General features: G+C 52.6%; 1 protein-coding gene across 7 annotated transcripts in view; it reads right to left on the bottom strand.

Annotated features, from left to right (window-relative positions):
• Positions 1-17,290, bottom strand: part of CHST10 (carbohydrate sulfotransferase 10) — a 33,019-nt gene extending 15,729 nt beyond the window's left edge. For 4 of the 7 annotated variants that reach the window (XR_003437626.1, XR_003437628.1, XR_003437627.1 and 1 more), the window contains exons 1-3: positions 17,089-17,290; positions 15,135-15,204; positions 5,394-5,525 (exon numbers count right to left, since the gene is read on the bottom strand). Coding sequence is in view for 2 of the 7 variants with exons in the window: in XM_027128812.1 (XP_026984613.1) it covers positions 5,394-5,493 (100 nt within the window). In the remaining 5 variants the exon portion in view is untranslated. Of the gene's footprint in view, positions 1-1,175; positions 2,372-5,393; positions 5,526-15,134; positions 15,205-17,088 lie in introns of those variants that run through there. The other 3 variants (XM_027128815.1, XM_027128813.1, XM_027128814.1) reach the window with 3 other exon arrangements.
• Positions 17,291-17,599: the final 309 nt, after the last annotated feature.

Raw genomic sequence — 17,599 nt, 5'->3', positions numbered from 1 at the left:
ACTATTGATACACACAGTAAATTGGATGCATCTCCAGGTGACCCTGTTGAATTTAAAAGGCCAATCCCCAAAGGTCATATACCATATAAAACATTCTTGAAAGGACAAGATGGTGGAGAGGAGAACAGATTAGTGGTTGTCAAGGGGGGAGGGGGCAGGGGGGGGGGTGGGGAAAGGGTGGTGGGTGCGGCTACAGAAGGGATCCCGGTGGTGGTGGAGACATGGTGCCTCCTGACTGCATCCTTGCCAACACCCTTCTTGTCACTCTGCACTGTGGTTTTGCAACGTGTCACACGGGGGCAAAAGAGGAAAGGGTACGTCGGACTCTCGTACAACTGCACGTGACTCTACAACGATCTCAGAATTAAAAGTTTAATCAGGAAAAAAAAGCCAAGTCAGCAGTCAAGTCAGTGCTCACACATTATTTTTGAAATTTATGGGAACTGAAATCAGACTAGAGGAGCCTTACAGAACGCTACACCGGAGTAATCGTTTACAACAAACTGATTTGGGGGAAAACCTTCGGGTAGAATTTGAAGGTAACTGTCAGATCTCTACAATCAAAGAAACATTGCTTTCAAAGTTTTGCAAAGCCTGGAAACATTATTTGAATAAAAAAGTAGTTATCAAAGAAAAGCACAGAAATTAGCATAAAAAAGCATAAGCAAAGGCATATTTCACTTTGTTAAAAACATCAAAACCAACTCCTCTTGGGTCATTACTACCTACGCTTTGCAGGCTCTCCTGCAGCCTCCCCGCCTTCAGTCTGGCTGTTAAAGACCCCCGCTCCCCAGCCAGCCCCGCCATGAACGAGCCCCACCCTGACGTCCTCCCGGTGCAGAGGGGAGAAACCCATCCTCCCAGAGCCCCGTCAATAATAATATCCCATCCCCCACCTCTCATGCCTCTGAGCTCTCCGACTCCAATAGAAATCTCGGCCACACACCTCTATGAATCCCACGTAAATCTTTTCTCCTTTTCCCTGCGTTTGAGTTGAAATGCAGCCCTAACCACAGGTGCGCACAGGAGCTGCTCTGCACCTGCCGTGAGGACAGGAGGCGCCACGGACCGCGTGAAGACAGACAGGGCAGCAGCACCCCTGGCCCCAAGGCTCCGGAATGCACCCCGAGGGCCACGAGGCCAGCGTCCAACCTCCTCCTCCTCCGCAGCCTCACCTGCGAGCACCAACGTGCTCAGGGAAATGGCACCTTCCACTCCTATCTGGTCACCTCATGTGCCAACATCTCTGCCCAGCACAGCGATGCTCAGCACTTCCACCGGCCGCACGGGTTCCCAGAAACCTAAGCTTCCTTAATGACATATTAGATGGACAACGTAGCGTGAATTCTAAACAACTGACTTAACAGTGTATTTTTGAAAAGCGCCTATTCCACACACTCAGAAGCATCCAGACGGGCTCTGGTAGCTGTGGGACAGCTCACCTTCCAGCCACACATGTCGGCTATTCGTCTGCCAATTTTTAACTGTTTTTTTTTTTTTAACCTTGAACATCCTGGTATTTGCTCCCCAACTCCCCTCGAACCCAATTCAACTAGATTCAAATAAAACCGACAGCACACCTTATGTTTGGTTCTGCTTTCCCACTGCTTTGCTGACAACCATGTATTTTCAGCAGGTGCTGCTGTCGCCACTGTGACCAAAGGGCAGATCCCTACCCCACTCTGAACCCCAGGGGCGAGACGCCAGCTTCAGGCCCAAGGATCCTGATCAATAGGTACCATCGGCTGTCTTCATAACGTGAGCTCGCTTTCCTTAGAGACATCATTATATTTGTTTTACAAAATGTCTTTAAATTTGCCACGTGCAGTACTGCTTTGTTTTTCTAGACAGGCTAGCATCCCCTCAGCTCCCTGACCTCTCTGTATGTCCAGCTGCCCAGGGTCACCACTGCATCACACGCTGGGCGGGGGCGTGCAGACATCGCATCACAGGTTTTGACCTTAAGGGGCTGGCAGCTGAGCTGAGGCACAAGATTAGGAAGAAAATCAGTGTCTACGCATACACACCAGATTCACACGGATGTCAATTCTGTGTTCAAGTCTCAACACACCATGCCATCCAACTCCCACCACTGAATGGGATTTATTTCCCTATGACAAAGTCTAGTTCAAAACGACACTGAAATCTGTTAAAGAAGGATTCACCGTGGCTTCACTGCTGAGCCAAAGAGAGACCACCACTCACACACACTCACACACTCACACACACACACACACACACACACACACGGCTTTAAACAGCAGCTCAAGACAAATGTGCTCTTCCTACCCACTGGGTGGTAGGGAACTCATTAAGAACACGTAGGTGAGGGCTTCCCTGGTGGCGCAGTGATTGGGGGTCCGCCTGCCGATGCAGGGGACACGGGTTCGTGCCCCGGTCCGGGAAGATCCCACATGCCGCGGAGCGGCTGGGCCCATGAGCCACGGCCACTGGGCCTGCGCATGCGGAGCCTGTGCTCCGCAACGGGAGAGGCCACGACAGTGAGAGGCCCGTGTACCGCAAAAAAAAAAAAAAAAAAAAAATAGAACAGGTAGGTGAGAACTGGATGCTGGAACAGAGCCCACTTCCCAGGGGACAGAGCTGGAAGGAGCTGCCCGTAGACACTGAGGGCACCCAGCTCCCTGAACACTGAGGCCATGGATCTGCCGCCCACTTTACAGGGATGGAACTTCCCCACACGGGACACCACTGTGTGTTAGCTACTTCTTTGTGATGACAGTTCACAGTGGGCTTCTGGTTCAAGAGCAAAAACACTGAACGTGAGTAAAATAAACTCCAGCACGTGAGGAAATCTCTCATGGCCACACATTTACCAACCTCCCCGGTTTCCTGTAGGAGCCCGAGATCCACGGTGGGGGTGAGCTGCCTCTCAAGACAGAGGGGACCCGAGGCCTGAGCCACAGTACTCCAGGGGGCTGCGGCCTGAACTTCTGGGGGGCCCGCTCCCTGCTCAGTCACCCAGGCCAGCAAGACACCATGCATGTGGGCTCGCTCCCTGCACCCGAACCCAGCCAGCAGACACCCGCCTTCAGGATCGCAGCCAGGGACTTGGGGACAATTAGATAAGATCTGTGTGGTCGAGAAAGGTTGGGTTATGTTTGAGCCCAGCAACAAAGGGTTAGGGTTAGGGTTAGGGTTTAGGGTTTGGGGTTAGTGTTTAGGGGTTAGGGTCCTTACTCTCAGTCCACAGCACGACACGGGGCTGCATCCCCACTGAAGACCGGCTCCTCCGTGCTGCCCGAGGGGGAAAGGGGAGCTGGCTGGTGAGCTCTGGCTCTCACGTTCCCTCCAGGAGCAGCCCGCCACCAGGCTCCCATGCACGGAACCGCAGCAACTACGCGGGACACCCAAGGGCACGAGGACCACCATGCGCCTCATGGGGCTGGAGCCACTGGTGAGACCCTGGTGGGCGCCCCTAGGGCAGCAGCAGACCTTCTCTGCAGTTTTAACATCCTAAGGCCTCTCAGCCTTCTCTGTAGGGTCACCTTCCACCCATTCACTTTCTGCTCCCCTTCCCCGAACCTTCTCAAGCTCCCACACTTTTCTGAAAACACTCAGCATAAAACCTGCCCCATCACAGCAGCGACACCTCGTTTATCAGATGCCCCTGAGATGCGAGGTGCTCTTCAGAGGCCTTGCTGCTAGATCATATTCAAACTCAGAGACACACGTCTTATTTAATTATTTTGGGTGGAATATAAAATATATTACATACACTCCTCATTTTTAAATAAAATAAACCACAAACAATTCAACCTCATGGCTCGCCTTTCAAGTGTCTCCCTTACCAGGAGGTGACACTAAAGGAATCACAAGTGAAATGTGTAGACTCAGTGACACCATTTCATGTTCTCTGCAGCTTTGTTTCTTGTGCAGTTTCCCAGCCACGTTCCCACTGGCGGTCCTCACCTGGGCCCCCCGCCTAGAGATTCTGCCCCCTGGTCTCTGCTGGGCCTGGGCAGCAGGAGGTATACACAGTCCCCATGCGATTTTAAAGTGCCCTGGGGACCAGAACCACTGCTCTAACTCTTAACAAGGGGTCTCCACTATCGGTGACGTTAACTGTTGGGGGGAGCAGCCCCGCAGCAAATGGCTGGGCTGAGATCTGCAGCTCAGATTCCAACCACCTTCCCAGACTTGGTCTGTGCTCTCCTGACAGTGGCCCTGGTTCCCAGTGTGACCGTGATTAGCCGTGATACCCCGTGATGCTCTTGGCCACCCCAGATGCCTGCAGCTGTGACTCCACCTTCCCCGGGCTGTGAAAGCCTCTTGGGCTCCTGGAAGATGAGGGTAGGATTGAGATGACAGCCAGTTGGGCCCCGATAACGTTACTGATCTGAAACTGCGGAGCTGAGAACCACCCTGGGGGCTTATTTCAGCACCTCCCTCTTCTGCCTGCAGATCTGCCTTCCTACCTTGCCCCTCTACAGGGAGGATGGAAGCAGGGGGTGTGGGGCATTGGGCGGCCTCAGCCTAGTCGGGGACACCCCCGGCGGCTCTCCAGGATAAGCAGGGCCCGGAGCCCGCTGGCCACACAAACGGCACGGGCTGTGCACCCCCGGGCGTAAATCAGCAAAAGACTGGTGTGATCCTTTTCTACTTCCCTTCCTCAAGGGCCACCGCCTGCAGGCGGACATGCCAAGCCTCGTGCAGGATAAAGATGCTGTGCACTTCCTCCCTATCAGGATGGCGGCGCCAGGACACTCTAAGGCTGCTCACGAGCCTTTTCAGCATCTCCCGTGCGCCCTGCCTCATGCTGCCCCTGAAGGAGTGGCCTCAGGGCTCAAGATGACCGTCCCCACAGCTCCTCACTTGTGCCCAGCACCTCACAGGTCACTCACAGGGCCTCACGGTGCCCAGGTCGGGCTTGGAGCTGTCAGAGCAGGGAGCATGCCCATTCCACAGAAAAAATACTAAGGCCCCGGTAAGCAAAGGGCATGGGCACGAACTAGACGCAGCTCTTCTGAGGCTGGGTTGCGTGCTCTTAATATGTCCTCAACTGAACGCCTACATCAGGTCAAGGGGAGTTAAAAAAAATCCTCGAGGACAACCCAACACACATATATTTAGACCACCTTCCTTCCGGGGCGCTGAAGGTGACCTTCAAACACATGGCCACCAGCAGGCAGCATCACGGGGCACATACGCAGCATCTCTCAACGACACCAAGCAGGGCTGGTGTCCTGCGAGGGGAAAGACCCCTTCATCCCCGTCCACCTCCTCTCCCGAACCTCTGCAACATCAAGGATTTAGACGCCATGACCTCCGAGGCCCTTCTGGGTCAGAGTCACTCATCCAAGCAGGTACCCAGGAACAGTACCACAGCAAGGTCTGAATTTGTCAAAATCCATTCCATGAGGAGGTGTACCTACCATCAGGGTCCTTAAAGGTCAGTGTGATGAACTTGCTGGCCACCATGAACATGAAAATCACCCAAAAGCATGTGGCCAACAGAAGCCACTGGTGGTGCATGTTGTCAAACGTCAGCCATTCAGTGCTTCCTCCTGGAAAACACAAGCAAAATGCTGCTTACAAGTAAATCAATTAGACAAGGTAATAAAAGAATGGGCCATTTCAGTTAATAGCCTCAATACAAACATTCCTGAAAAATTTTCTATTGATACCAAGGGTGTTTTGACTTATTATTTAACTTAACATCATATTTTTAATTAATAGCAACTTATCAAGTTGATAATTAAGTAAAATTTAAAACACTTTACCGGAAAGGAGCCATTTCTGTTTGGTCTTGGAACACGTGATAAGACTTCACTTCTGCAGATGTGCCTGTTGACTCTTTCTGGCCCAGGCTACTGTGTCCCTGGCATCTGGCACCTGCCAGGGCCTGGAAGCCGGGGCAGGAGGGGGCCTGCCGTGGGCCGGACCTTTGGGTAATCCTCAGAGGGCAGACGCCACCCTGAGGCGATTCCAAGCAGGCTGGGTTTAAAATCCTGACTCGGTGACAAGCTGCGGCCACACCCACTGAGCTGCAGAGAATCTCTGAAACCCGAGAAACGAACCCAGGAGCGTCCCGGCTCCGCCCACTTGCCCGCCAGAGCCTGGGCGGAACCTCGGGGGTGGGCGTTTCTCAGGCTATCGCTGCCCTGGAGTGACGTGGGGCACCTGGGTCCTCAGCGGGTCACACTGTTACACTCTGCTGCAGGGGACACAGAAGAACCGGAAGTCGCCCTCGATTCTTTTCAAGAGAGACAAAAAAGTGCCTCGTGTCACCTTTAACACGGGGCTTCCTGAAGCCAAACCAAGCCACTTGGAGAGAGAGACCGCCCTGGGCTGGGTTGGTGTCTGCCGGCTGTCGGGCCGTCCATCACCCCCGGGCAGCAGGGAGCTGGTCTGTTGCACGTGCGCTGACGGAGCCTGAGTGCACCCGGTGGACAGGGCTCACGAGGGCCCGGGCGTCGGCCTTCCTCCTGCCTCAACGACAGATCCTTGCCTCTGAGGCCTTCACTGCGACCTGGATTCCCTCCCGCAAGGGGTTCTCCCCCCGCAGTCCAGCCCACACCTGCACCTGCATTCTCAGGCCTCCACGCAGCAGGCGCACCATGTTTCCCGGGGTCCCCTGGTAGGGCTGCCACATTAAACACATGAAAACACGGGGTGCCCCGTGAAGTTCGAATTTCAGGTAAGCAAATCATTTTTTAGTACTTAGTATAACTATGTCCCCAGTACTGCGTGGGACACATTTATGCTTTAGAAAGCTATTTGCTGTTTCTCTGAATTCCCAATTTGCCTGGGTGTCCTGCATTCTATCTGGCAACACTACCCAATGAGGGGGACACCGCTCCCGCTCTAACTGCCTGAAGCAGCTGGCCTGTCTCCCTGTCCCCTTCTGCCACGCCTCGTCTGGGGCCACGTGGCACAAAGCAGAGCCCTGGAGTGCCCCACCGCTCGCTAGCTCTGGGACTCAGCAAGTCACTTACCCTCCCTAAGCTGTGGCTTTCAGTCCCTGAGACAAGGCCCTCCTCCCTCCAGGATGGTCACGAGGATTAAATGAGAGACTGCACCAAAAGGACCACCTGGCCTGGAGCAGACCCTCTACAAACAGAAATCGGTCGGTCCCCCGGCACCCTTGGTGACTTTCCTAATTGACTGACACATACCTAGAAATTAACCTCACAGTGTGAACTGCCCAAGAGAAGAAAAGAAAGGCCAGACCCTCAGCCCAGGCTACTGGCTTTTCTCTTCTAGAGACAAGGGAGGCACAGATGGCCCAGAGGGCACAGGGTCCCTCAGGGCTGAGTCCGCTGAGCTGGGCCCTCGGAGACGGGGATACTTGGCGGGGTCCATCCTCACCAGTCACTGAGGAAGCCCGGCTTCAGGCCTTTTCTCACAGAGGGGCGGAGGGACCAGTGTGGGCTGGAGAGTAGGTAAAGAGAAAGCGGATGAGCTCCAGGCAGGTGGTCCACAACGTGCCCAGAGGCATCTGTGTCTGTGCACCAGTTCTCGGGAAGATTGAGGCTAAGGAAGAGGCCCTGGTGCCGAGTGGCCCAGGGCTTGTGGTTCACACTGTGCCGTGGCAGAGTGAGCACAGACACAGGGGAGTCACTGGGGTCTGCCCCCCTTACACAGACACCTCACCCTGCAGGGCAGGGCACAGAAGAGCCCCGGGCACTGGCACTCAGCTTTGCCTGGCTCAACCTGCCGACCTCCGGGCTTCCTGCCCCTGGGCGCCACCCAGGCGTCAGGCCGGTGCTGGGCACTGCACTCAGGAGGTTTTGTGATTTAAGGATCTGATCTTTCCTATGCGAGCTAGTCACCTGAAGGGATCTAATTCGAGTCCACCCGCCAAGCTGGTTCACCTCCAGATAAAGGTAGGAAGACAAAGAATAAACAGCCTGACATGAAAATGCGGCTCCCACCATCTGCCCTCCAGGAAGCCAGGCGGCTCAGGGGCAGGATTTCTACCTCTGGGCTGCTTGGAAAGTGAGACCTGCACGGTTGTGAAGCTCCGCCTGCCTTCCTAACCCTGGGTTTTCATGTAAAGTCGGAAGCAACAGCTACTTTCACCCAGAAGCGGGGGTGGGGCAGGGGCAGGATTTGGTCCCTTCTTCTCTGTGTTGGTGTCTGGGGGTTAGTCACAGAATAGCTCTCTGGGCCCCCTACTAGATTAGGACAGAACAGCCGCCTGCATACCCACCCGTGCGCTGGGAGGCCCCTGTGAGACAGAGGCTGCCAGAGCACCTCGGCTGCAACGTACAATGATTCAGCCCGCTGCTTCTTCCAGGCGGCAATTTTATTTCCAGAAAGTTCCACTTCTAAAGTGACTTCTGCTAAACTCCTACTGCACTAAGACATCCAGAGAGCCCTCTCCCCTTCCAAGCCCGGCCACGGCATCAGGATCAGGGGAGGGGGGCGTCTGCAAGGCACCCACCCGCCTCTCACCCCCTTCACGGCCCGCCTGGGCCGGGCAGGGACGGTGCCCAGGACACGTGGGGACTGTGATGCGGCTGCAGATTTGGGAAGCTCCGCGTGCATAAACCCCAGCCCCCGCCAACATCTCTCGGGAAGCAGAGCATACGGCCAGCACTTAGCATGCAGGCCAGACCCAGGCCTGCCAGTGACCCCGGTGCCCTGCTGCGGTCCCTGCCCAGGCCACACAGCCTGTGGTGGTCACTGCGGGGGCCTGCGCTCGGGTAGCAGGGGGTGGGGAGTGGGTGAAGCGCTCTCCCAGCCACTGGGCCCCGGAGGGAATTCCCTGGAGGTCCAGTGGTTAGGACTCGGCGCTTTCACTGCCGGGGTCCAGGTTCAATCCCTGGTCGAGGAACTAAGATCCCGCAAGCCGTACGGTGCAGCTAAACCAACCAACCAGCCAACCAACCAACCAACCAACCACTGGGCCCCTGTAAACGCCAGGCAGGGCCTGCTCCCCCCGCTGCACAGCACGAGGCAGGCTCAGCCCTCCCTGCTGGCCACCCTGATTTGCCCTCCATCCTCACCTAGTTTCACTTCCTTCCCGGCACCCACCACAGCCTGAATCTTCTGCTTCCCCTGGTGGCATGTGAGCTCGTGCTGGAGCACCCCGGCCAGCACAGTGCCCAGCGCACCGCAAGATGACCTTCGCTATTGCTGGATGACGACATCAACCAAGGAACGACCGGGAAGACTTAGGAGAGCTGGCAGGTGCTTTAGAAGACACCTGGCTCAACCCTCCACCCCAAGGTCCAAACTCTCTAAAGTATGAGGCCCCCGTTCAACCTCAAAATACTTTTCCAGTCTCCACATGAGTGCTTATATATTTAACATGTGATAACTGAGACTAGAAAACAACCCAAAGCTACTAGGACCTCACTATTACTTGAAAATAAAATTCTATTTTATAAGTCACGCACTCACATGCATTTGAATAGACATACAACTACTGTTCTATGTCTACAACCTACTGACCAGGGGATAAAGAAAGAATGCTGCAGTCCAAAAAAAATTTTTTCTAAAATTTAAATAAAACAACGCTGAAAGGCGGTAAGCCAATTACATAGCTCCAAAGTATCAAGATACATCAGTAAACAAAAAAGGGCAAGTTGCAGAATTGAATTATGATCCTATTAGTTAAAAAGAATTATATATATATACATGTGAACGTATGTGATTATATATACACGCAAACAAACACACACACGTGTGTGATGCACAGAATAACATCTTGAGGATGAGTGGAGTCATTTTTTACTTCGTACAATTCTGTATTTTAAAAACATTATTGCAAAAAGCATATATCCATTTTATAATAAAAACCAATAAAATACAGAAAATACCACCTACATGTGCGGACCCGGGTGTTTTTATTTCTGCTGTTTAATTTTTTTCCTACCTGACCACCACCAACAGCAGTTTCCTTACCACTTTGTAAAATGGGGCAAAGGATGGTAAATACTTTTCCAGCCAGGAAAGAATGTGGTGCATGGACAGGCAATATGTATCTGAGTGTTTACGAAATACATCTCTGTCTTCACTAGTTTTTAATTCAGTTTTTAAAATGATTTAATATTTAAAACATAGAATAATATAACGAATACTTGTTTTCAGATGCTCAGTTCTAATAGTTCTGCTGTACGTACTTGAGTCTTTTAAAGGAAATAAAGGGTTACAGATGAGCTGGAGCCCCTGCCTGGCCCCGCTCCCCTCCCTCCCCAGATACCCTCCATCTGGGTGATGACACTTTCACTACATCAAATACGGCTCCTCTCACAGACGCAGCAAGGTTTGGGAGGCTGGTCCTCCCAGTCCAGATGAAGGCAGGGCGGACTGGGGGGAGGGGAGGCGAGCTTCCCCCGGGCTGCGAGGAAACACTGCATTACTTATTATGTTTTTCAGGGGGCACATGCGGTGGTACAGCCGGGTGGAGAGATGGACCGTTTTTAAGCACTTAACTTTTTTTTCTCGTGGTCTATAATGAGAAAATTCACAAATCACACACAGACTCAAGTGAAGAAGCTGTCGAGGTAGAAGCTGGTTAAAAATTTAGACGAACCAGGACTTGCTCTCCAAGTCCCATGCTGACCAGAACCAGTGAGACTGAAGCCCGGGCCCCCACCACATGCCCCACCCCTCAGGGCCACTATCTCTACACTTACGACATCCGACACACACACACACACACACGCGAGGAGACGTGCACCTGCATACATTCACACACACACGTGAGGAGACGTGCACCTGCATACATTCACACACACGCGAGGAGACGTGCACCTGCATACATTCACACACACACACACACACACACACACGAGGAGACGTGCACCTGCATACATTCACACACACACACACACACGCGCGCGAGGAGACGTGCACCTGCATACATTTTGAAGGACACACTAACCGAGAAACGATCAATTACCAAGCTCATCACGAAAAGGTGTCCTCATTCATCCCACAAAACAGGCGCAGGGACACAGCACCGAGCCCCAAAGCACCCCCCAACACGCACACGCTCCTCGTCCTGTGGAGCTGGCAGGCTGCTGGGGGGACCGGCAGCCACCAAAGACTCTACCTAAGACGTGAGATGAGGCAGAGGACGCGGTGCCATGAGAGGAAAGCACAAGGGCCGCGACCTGGCAGACGGAGGGCAGGGGCGGCACAGAGACCTACAGGGTGAGGGGTGGAGACCCAGGCACCGGGCTGCAGAGCAGCACAAACGGAGGCCCAGGCGCAGGCACGAGCTTCCCGAGCTCGGCCAGAGAGGCGCCCTGGCAGACGTGGTCAGACAAGGCTGGGCCCTGGGGAGCGGTCGCCTTGTGGATGAGAGGGGATGGGGTACAGTGACCTGACTTACATCTTGGAACTGTTTCTCTGGCAGCCAAGCACAGCGATCCGCTCAGCCATGCCCCAGCCCCGGGGTCACTTCCACAGGCCGCAGGTGGTGCTCCTAAATGCTCCCCATCACATCACCCTCTCGATCTCTGAAAACCCGCCAATGAACCAGTAAGAGCCAGTAAGTACCTGAGGGGCTAGGCTTTGACGAATCCTACGGAGGGGTGTGTCCACTTGGCCAGGCAGCGTTTCTGCTCTGCGATCATCTGCTAAGGTGTCCGACCTTACGTTTAGGGCAGTGGCTCCCAGTCCTGGCTGTGTACTGGACCCACCTGGGGAGCTTCTGAAAACTACAGCAACACCCTGGGCCCCAAGAACACCTGAGCAGAGACAATGCAGACCTGTGGAGGAGGATCTAGGCAAACCTGTGAGGCTGAATCTGGGCGAGTCTGAAGAGCTCTGCTCAGGATGCCAGCGAGCGGCCAGGCTGAGCTGCTTGCTGGTCCAGCCCCCAGGCCTCCTCAGCTTTTACTGCCCCCGCTGCCCCTGGGGAACTCATTAAAATGCAGATTCTAGGCCTTTTAGCGTTAACAGCTGTCTTCCCACCACCTCTTTACAGTATGAGAAGGAAAACCGTAGCAAAAGGGTGTCTGTCAACTGAGACTATCTACTGAGGATCTGAATTACCTGTGCTCTGAATAAACAGCTTAAAGAGACCTGATTAGAATAAAGACCTCCATCACTGTTCCCATTTACTCTCCTTTCCAGCCCTCCCATCTATAGGTAACCAGCCCCTGTAGAATTTTGGGCTGACCTTGGAAAACTCAGGAAGATTTGCCCCATTTTTTTTTTCAACAAAAAGAAAGTCATTCCAAATTCCTGTAGCCCCAGCTCCTCCCGGCCTGCCCGCCATCTGCCATCTGCAGTGTTTCCTTGAGCACACGAATTCCCCACGGGTCTGCCTCCTGTCCACGGGCAACAGCCTTGAGGCTCACTGTTTCCGTCTGCAGAGAGTCTGGGGCCTGACACCCACGGGCCTCCCTCCTCGGCTCTGGAAGGGCCACTGCTCTCCCTGCAACCAGGTGACCAACAGCCTTTAAAGAGCCTGACATTTTCTGTAATTAACTCTCCCTTGTTCAAGGAGCCAAGACAACTCCCAACGTGCCTCTTGCAGCTAACAGGGATGAACCTGAGCGCGCACCCTGGCCGTTTGCAGAGCTTCCCTACTCCTGATCATTACGTGGGATTTGCACCTCTCAAGATGTCAGGCTCTGAAACTAAGCCAGAAGGTTGGCTCTTTGAAAACTCACAAGGCAGAAGCGGTGGTTAAAGAACTGACGGACATATGGGGAAAGCAGGGTCAGGTATGCAGGAAGACCACTAACCATGCACGAAATCCTAAGCTGCTTCTCTCTCTCTAAACCGTAAGGAAGACAGCACACATTTGACATGTTTGTAATGACAACAGTGACTCTGGTACCATTATCAACTTTTGGTGCAAATTCGGCCTCCCTTGCACTTTCAAAATGATGCTTTTTGAAAGCATCCATTTTGCTCAGCTGCCAGTGGCTTCTCCCCCGTGTTCGAGTTGTTACGCAAAAGCACAATCCTTCTGAATTTGTGCAGAAGAGTTTGACTCCCACCTGCCTAGTTCCACTTGTTTTTCTCCTAGTTCTATTTTTTTTTTTTTTTTTTGCAGTACACGGGCCTCTCACTGTTGTGGCCTCTCCCGCTGCGGAGCACAGGCTCCGGACGCTCAGGCTCAGCGGCCATGGCTCATGGGCCCAGCCGCTCCGCGGCATGTGGGATCTTCCCAGACCAGGGCACGAACCCGCGTCCCCTGCATTGGCAGGTGGACTCTCAACCACTGCGCCAGCAGGGAAGCCCTCTCCTAGTTCTACTTTTACTATGCACATTCACTCCTCCTGTGGTAAATAAGCCCATTTAACTGTTCCAAACAGAGTTAAAAAATTTTTAAAAGCAATTGGCCTAGACATGCACACAAGCACACAGATAAATCTCACAACCGTGGTGCAAAGGAAATACAGCAAAAATAGAATGAGATATATGACACAGTGCCATTTACGTAAATTAAAAACGCAGGCACTGAAACCAAAAATACACGTTCTACAAAAACACAGAGAAAGAAGAGGATGACCTTTCCAGTGATTTCTTATGTGGGTGGACGAGAGGAAATGAGACTGAGGAAAGGGAATTAAAAAGGCATCCACAAGTAAACAAAACGAGGGGCCCTGCGGACATCAGGGATGGTAACCGAGGAGTTAACCTCAACTCCTTGAATGTGAAGGAGACAGAGGGACAGACAACTAGACAGAGAAAGGAGAGGAGATATAAAAAACCAAAAAACAGCTTTTCCCCAAATGTTATTCATCCATTCAGCCATATTTACCAAGGGCTTATTCTGAGCCAGGAGCTGTTCCTGGCTCTGGGGATACAGCAACCTACCCGCTCTGCTCTCATGGTGCTTACTTCTAATAGAGGCAGACAGGCCATAAGCAGAGAGAGCCATTAACGCCTAGGATCACACCAGGCAGGCGCTAAGTGACACAGTTAATAACACAGAAGGGTAAGGGAGGAAGGGGCACCTCGGTGGAGATGATGTTGAGAAGATGTTCAAACAGAGGGAGGGGACTCATCACGCAGCACCTGGCAAAGAGCTTGGTCTGGGTCCCAGAATCCCCAAAGCAGCAAGGAGGCTGGCATCTCCTGTGCAGAGTGAGCAGGACGGCGGGGGAGTGGCCCAGATGAAGAGCCTTGTCAAGGGCCCTTTACTGAGTTGGAAACTCCTGGACCCCCGCCCCCCATCACCCATGTACCCCGGGGAAAGGATCACCTGCCCAGCGTTCAGTTTTTAAAACATTCATTCAAAACCTATCCAGACAGCAAGGGAAACTTCACGAAAATAATCTGGTCATGCACAAGGACCCGGTAACCCCGGGAGGACAGACAGGGAGAAGGGAAACAAGAGACAGCTGAGGCTGGAGCAGCGGGGACCCTCCACCACCAGCCCTTTCGATTTTGAACTAAAATGTGTTCCCTAATCAACAAAATTATTAAATCACCACTTAAGAAAATAAAATGCTGCGTATGAATTTATAAAATATATAAAGTCTAGGGCTTCCCTGGTGGTGCAGTGGTTGAGAGTCCGCCTGCCGATGCAGGGGACACGGGTTCGTGCCCCGGTCCGGGAAGATCCCACATGCCGCGGAGCGGCTGGGCCCGTGAGCCATGGCCGCTGAGCCTGCGCGTCCGGAGCCTGTGCTCCGCAACGGGAGAGGCCACAACAGTGAGAGGCCCGCGTACCACACAAAAAAATAATAATAATAAATAAATAAATATATATGTATATAAAGTCTTATTACAATCACTGTGAGCTTTAAATTCATAGTAAGGGTTTCTCTCAATCTAAGTTCAGAAATTTCCTTTGTCTACTTGGCCATCGTCATTACAATTTACCACCTCAGAACGACTGACTGCTCATCCTTTAGGGACCAGAATGGAAACCTACTCCTCACTCTAGCCAGCTGGAGAATGAACTGGAGGTGAAGACAGATTCTCAGGAGTGATGATGACGAACAGCAAACACGTCTTCGGGGGTCGCTGCAAGCCAAGTACTGCACTCGGCAGGTACCCAGCTCACCTAACCCCCTGCCTAAGCGGGTGCTCCTATTATGATCATGGTTAAGAAAACATTTCTAAGAATCCGTGTACATACTCCTATTTATGAGTTTAAGCTTCCGGAAATCTCCATATGAGCAAGAAAGGACAATGCTATGTGACGTGGATCTCAGATAACTAGTGAGGTGTCCACAACCTCCCTTCCATACCTTCTTAGGCCTGGTCCACATCTCCTTGCAGTATCTGCTTTGCCTTGGAGGTTCCTGGCTCCTCCTGTCTCTGTACGGGATGATTAAAAAAACAAATAACCACCATTAAAGGTTATGAGATCAACTTACTGAACACAACTTGCTTTATACTTGGGAAACAGTTAACCACTTTGATTTTTCAAGTATATTTTGCACGCCAGGTCTCTTACAGAAGGGGGTTATCTTTGGATGGCTTGGCAGATGAATAAACATTCTAAACGTACCAAAAGAGCTAGCTGTTTAAAAGATTCTTCCCTGTCACTTAGTAGGAAAAAATGAAATATTTTTTGGAGCAAAAATAATCAGATCCTATTATACCTGTTTTATATGTTTGATATTGCGTAAAGGAGTCCTGTATAAGGTGATCAAATCTTTCAATGCAAGATGTTCACGGGGTTTTGTATTTCTTCAAGCTATAACACCCTGGTAAATTCTAGCCAAACGTCATATCGTGAATGAATAAATGGAAACAAGCCCAACTCATGGAATTAGAGAGATTACAGATTTAATAGAGCTACCTGGCAAAATAAACATTCAACTGATTTAAAACACAATAGAGCCCGAGCTGCCTGGGATGCTTGGAGCAGTCTAGCTATGCTTCCCTTTACTCTTATGAACTCAATATTAAAAGGAAAAGCAATTTTATGTTACAAAGACGGAAAGATTAAGATGCAGATTCTTCCAGACCTGTATCAGGACAAAACACTCTCTTGGCTTCTATGATCTCTCAGGTCCTGCATTCACCTCTGTCCCCGTTTCTATTCTACTATATAACCTCAAGCATTTGAAAAATGATCTGAATATAACTGCAAATTGCCCAGGATAGTAACTAATTCTTCCCTTTCTTTGTTCAGTTTTGCAAGAACTCCAGTTTCCATTCCAGGGAAGGAGAGAATTTTTCTCTTAGGTATTTCTTGGAGACTCTACCCTTGAGGGTCAAAAGCAAAGATGGAAAGATTTTTCTTTCCATCTTGAAATTCCCATTTGGACCCAAGATGGACTCTGCCCTAATTATAATGGGAAAAAAGAGAGAAGACCATTTCCCTCTTGTGTCTCTTCCTCTTAACCCAGTCAATGAAAAGAATGAATAAGCCTGGAGCTAAAGGGAGCTCTGCCTGGTTTTAACAATACCTGAGACATTTCTCACTCTGGCAGTGAAAACTGACCAATAACCAACTCTTTATGGTCCAAGGCCCCAGACTTGGGGTGTCTGAGACAAAAAAAACCCTTTATGACAGTCCTGCCTCTCAGCTAACCAGAACCTGACTGCGCTGCTTTGCACTCAGTGCCCGGCCCTTTCCTGCCTTTTGCAGACGTGGAAAATAACAAGGCAGCTTTTGGAAGATCTGGTTCATCTTCCCAGCCAGAAGTGCAGAAATTTATGCCTCCACCTCCAACTTCTGACAGGCCTCTCTTCTGTCCAAATCTGAGCTGAGGGCACCCGGGAGCCTACCTGGTGCCATCCTTTCCCCTCCCACCCGCCAGAGACGTGCCTAATTCTGCACTTAGGGAAGCTGCACATGGCCCTTCTTCCCTGGCCCCTCTCTTCCTCTGTCTGCCTGCTCCCTGCACCCAAGTGGAACATTTTCTTCCTCTTTCCGCCTCCAATTACAAATGCAAATTCTCAGGCAAGGATGAAAGAAGTAAACTATGGATCACCGAGTATCAATGATGCCACGATCACAGCATCCCCAGCAAGGACGCCGCCTCATTGCATAATTAACGTGATGAAGGTTCTCCTCTTTAACCCCACGAACTAGGGAGGCCCTCAAGTCGCCAAAACACACTGGGATATCGCTAGCAAACAGAAGCCGGTTTTCCCCCCGTTTTCCCGTCCACCTGGCGTGTTGTGGGAATCGGGGTCCGGGAGTATATGACGCTCATCCCCCCGCCCCCCGCCCTTCCCCGAGCTCACCCTCTGTGGAGCCGGAGCCTGTCGCGGCCCTCGGGCCCTTCCGCGGCCCCAGGGGCGAAGCTCGGCTCGGGCCTTGCGGGCCTGGGGGCAAGGCGCGCGGGGTCCCGGCGTCCGGGGAGCGCTGGAGGCCCGCCCGCCCGGAGGCCTCGGCGCCGCCGCCCGCCCGGCCCGGGATGTGGCGGCGGCGGCGACAGCGGCGGCGGCGGCGGCGCCGGAAGAAGGAAAGCGAGCGCGCGACGCCCTCTCGGGGGGCGAGGCCGCCGCCGCCCCACGCGGCCCTAGCGCCCGTCCGCGCCGTGCGCGCCCCTGCGCGGCTGTGCGCGTCCCCGCCCCACCCCCCGCGTGTGCGTGCCGCCAGGACCGAGGGGAGGTGGGAGGGGGCGGAGCCAAAGGACCCCAGGAACCCGATCACCCGGTCCTTGAGCCTCCCTTCCACCCACACCCCCCCAAAAAAACACCCCCCAAATTATATCCCGGGAAGTGACAGAGAGACTTGTGGCCAAACCTAATC

The sequence above is a fragment of the Aethalodelphis obliquidens genome, unplaced genomic scaffold (assembly GCF_003676395.1).
Source record: "Aethalodelphis obliquidens isolate GAN/ISIS:26980383/991018 unplaced genomic scaffold, ASM367639v1 scaffold35, whole genome shotgun sequence".
NCBI classification, from domain to species: Eukaryota; Metazoa; Chordata; class Mammalia; order Artiodactyla; family Delphinidae; genus Aethalodelphis; species Aethalodelphis obliquidens.
The sequence above is the reverse complement of the archived record's forward strand: the minus strand, read 5'-3'. Positions and strand labels throughout refer to the sequence as shown.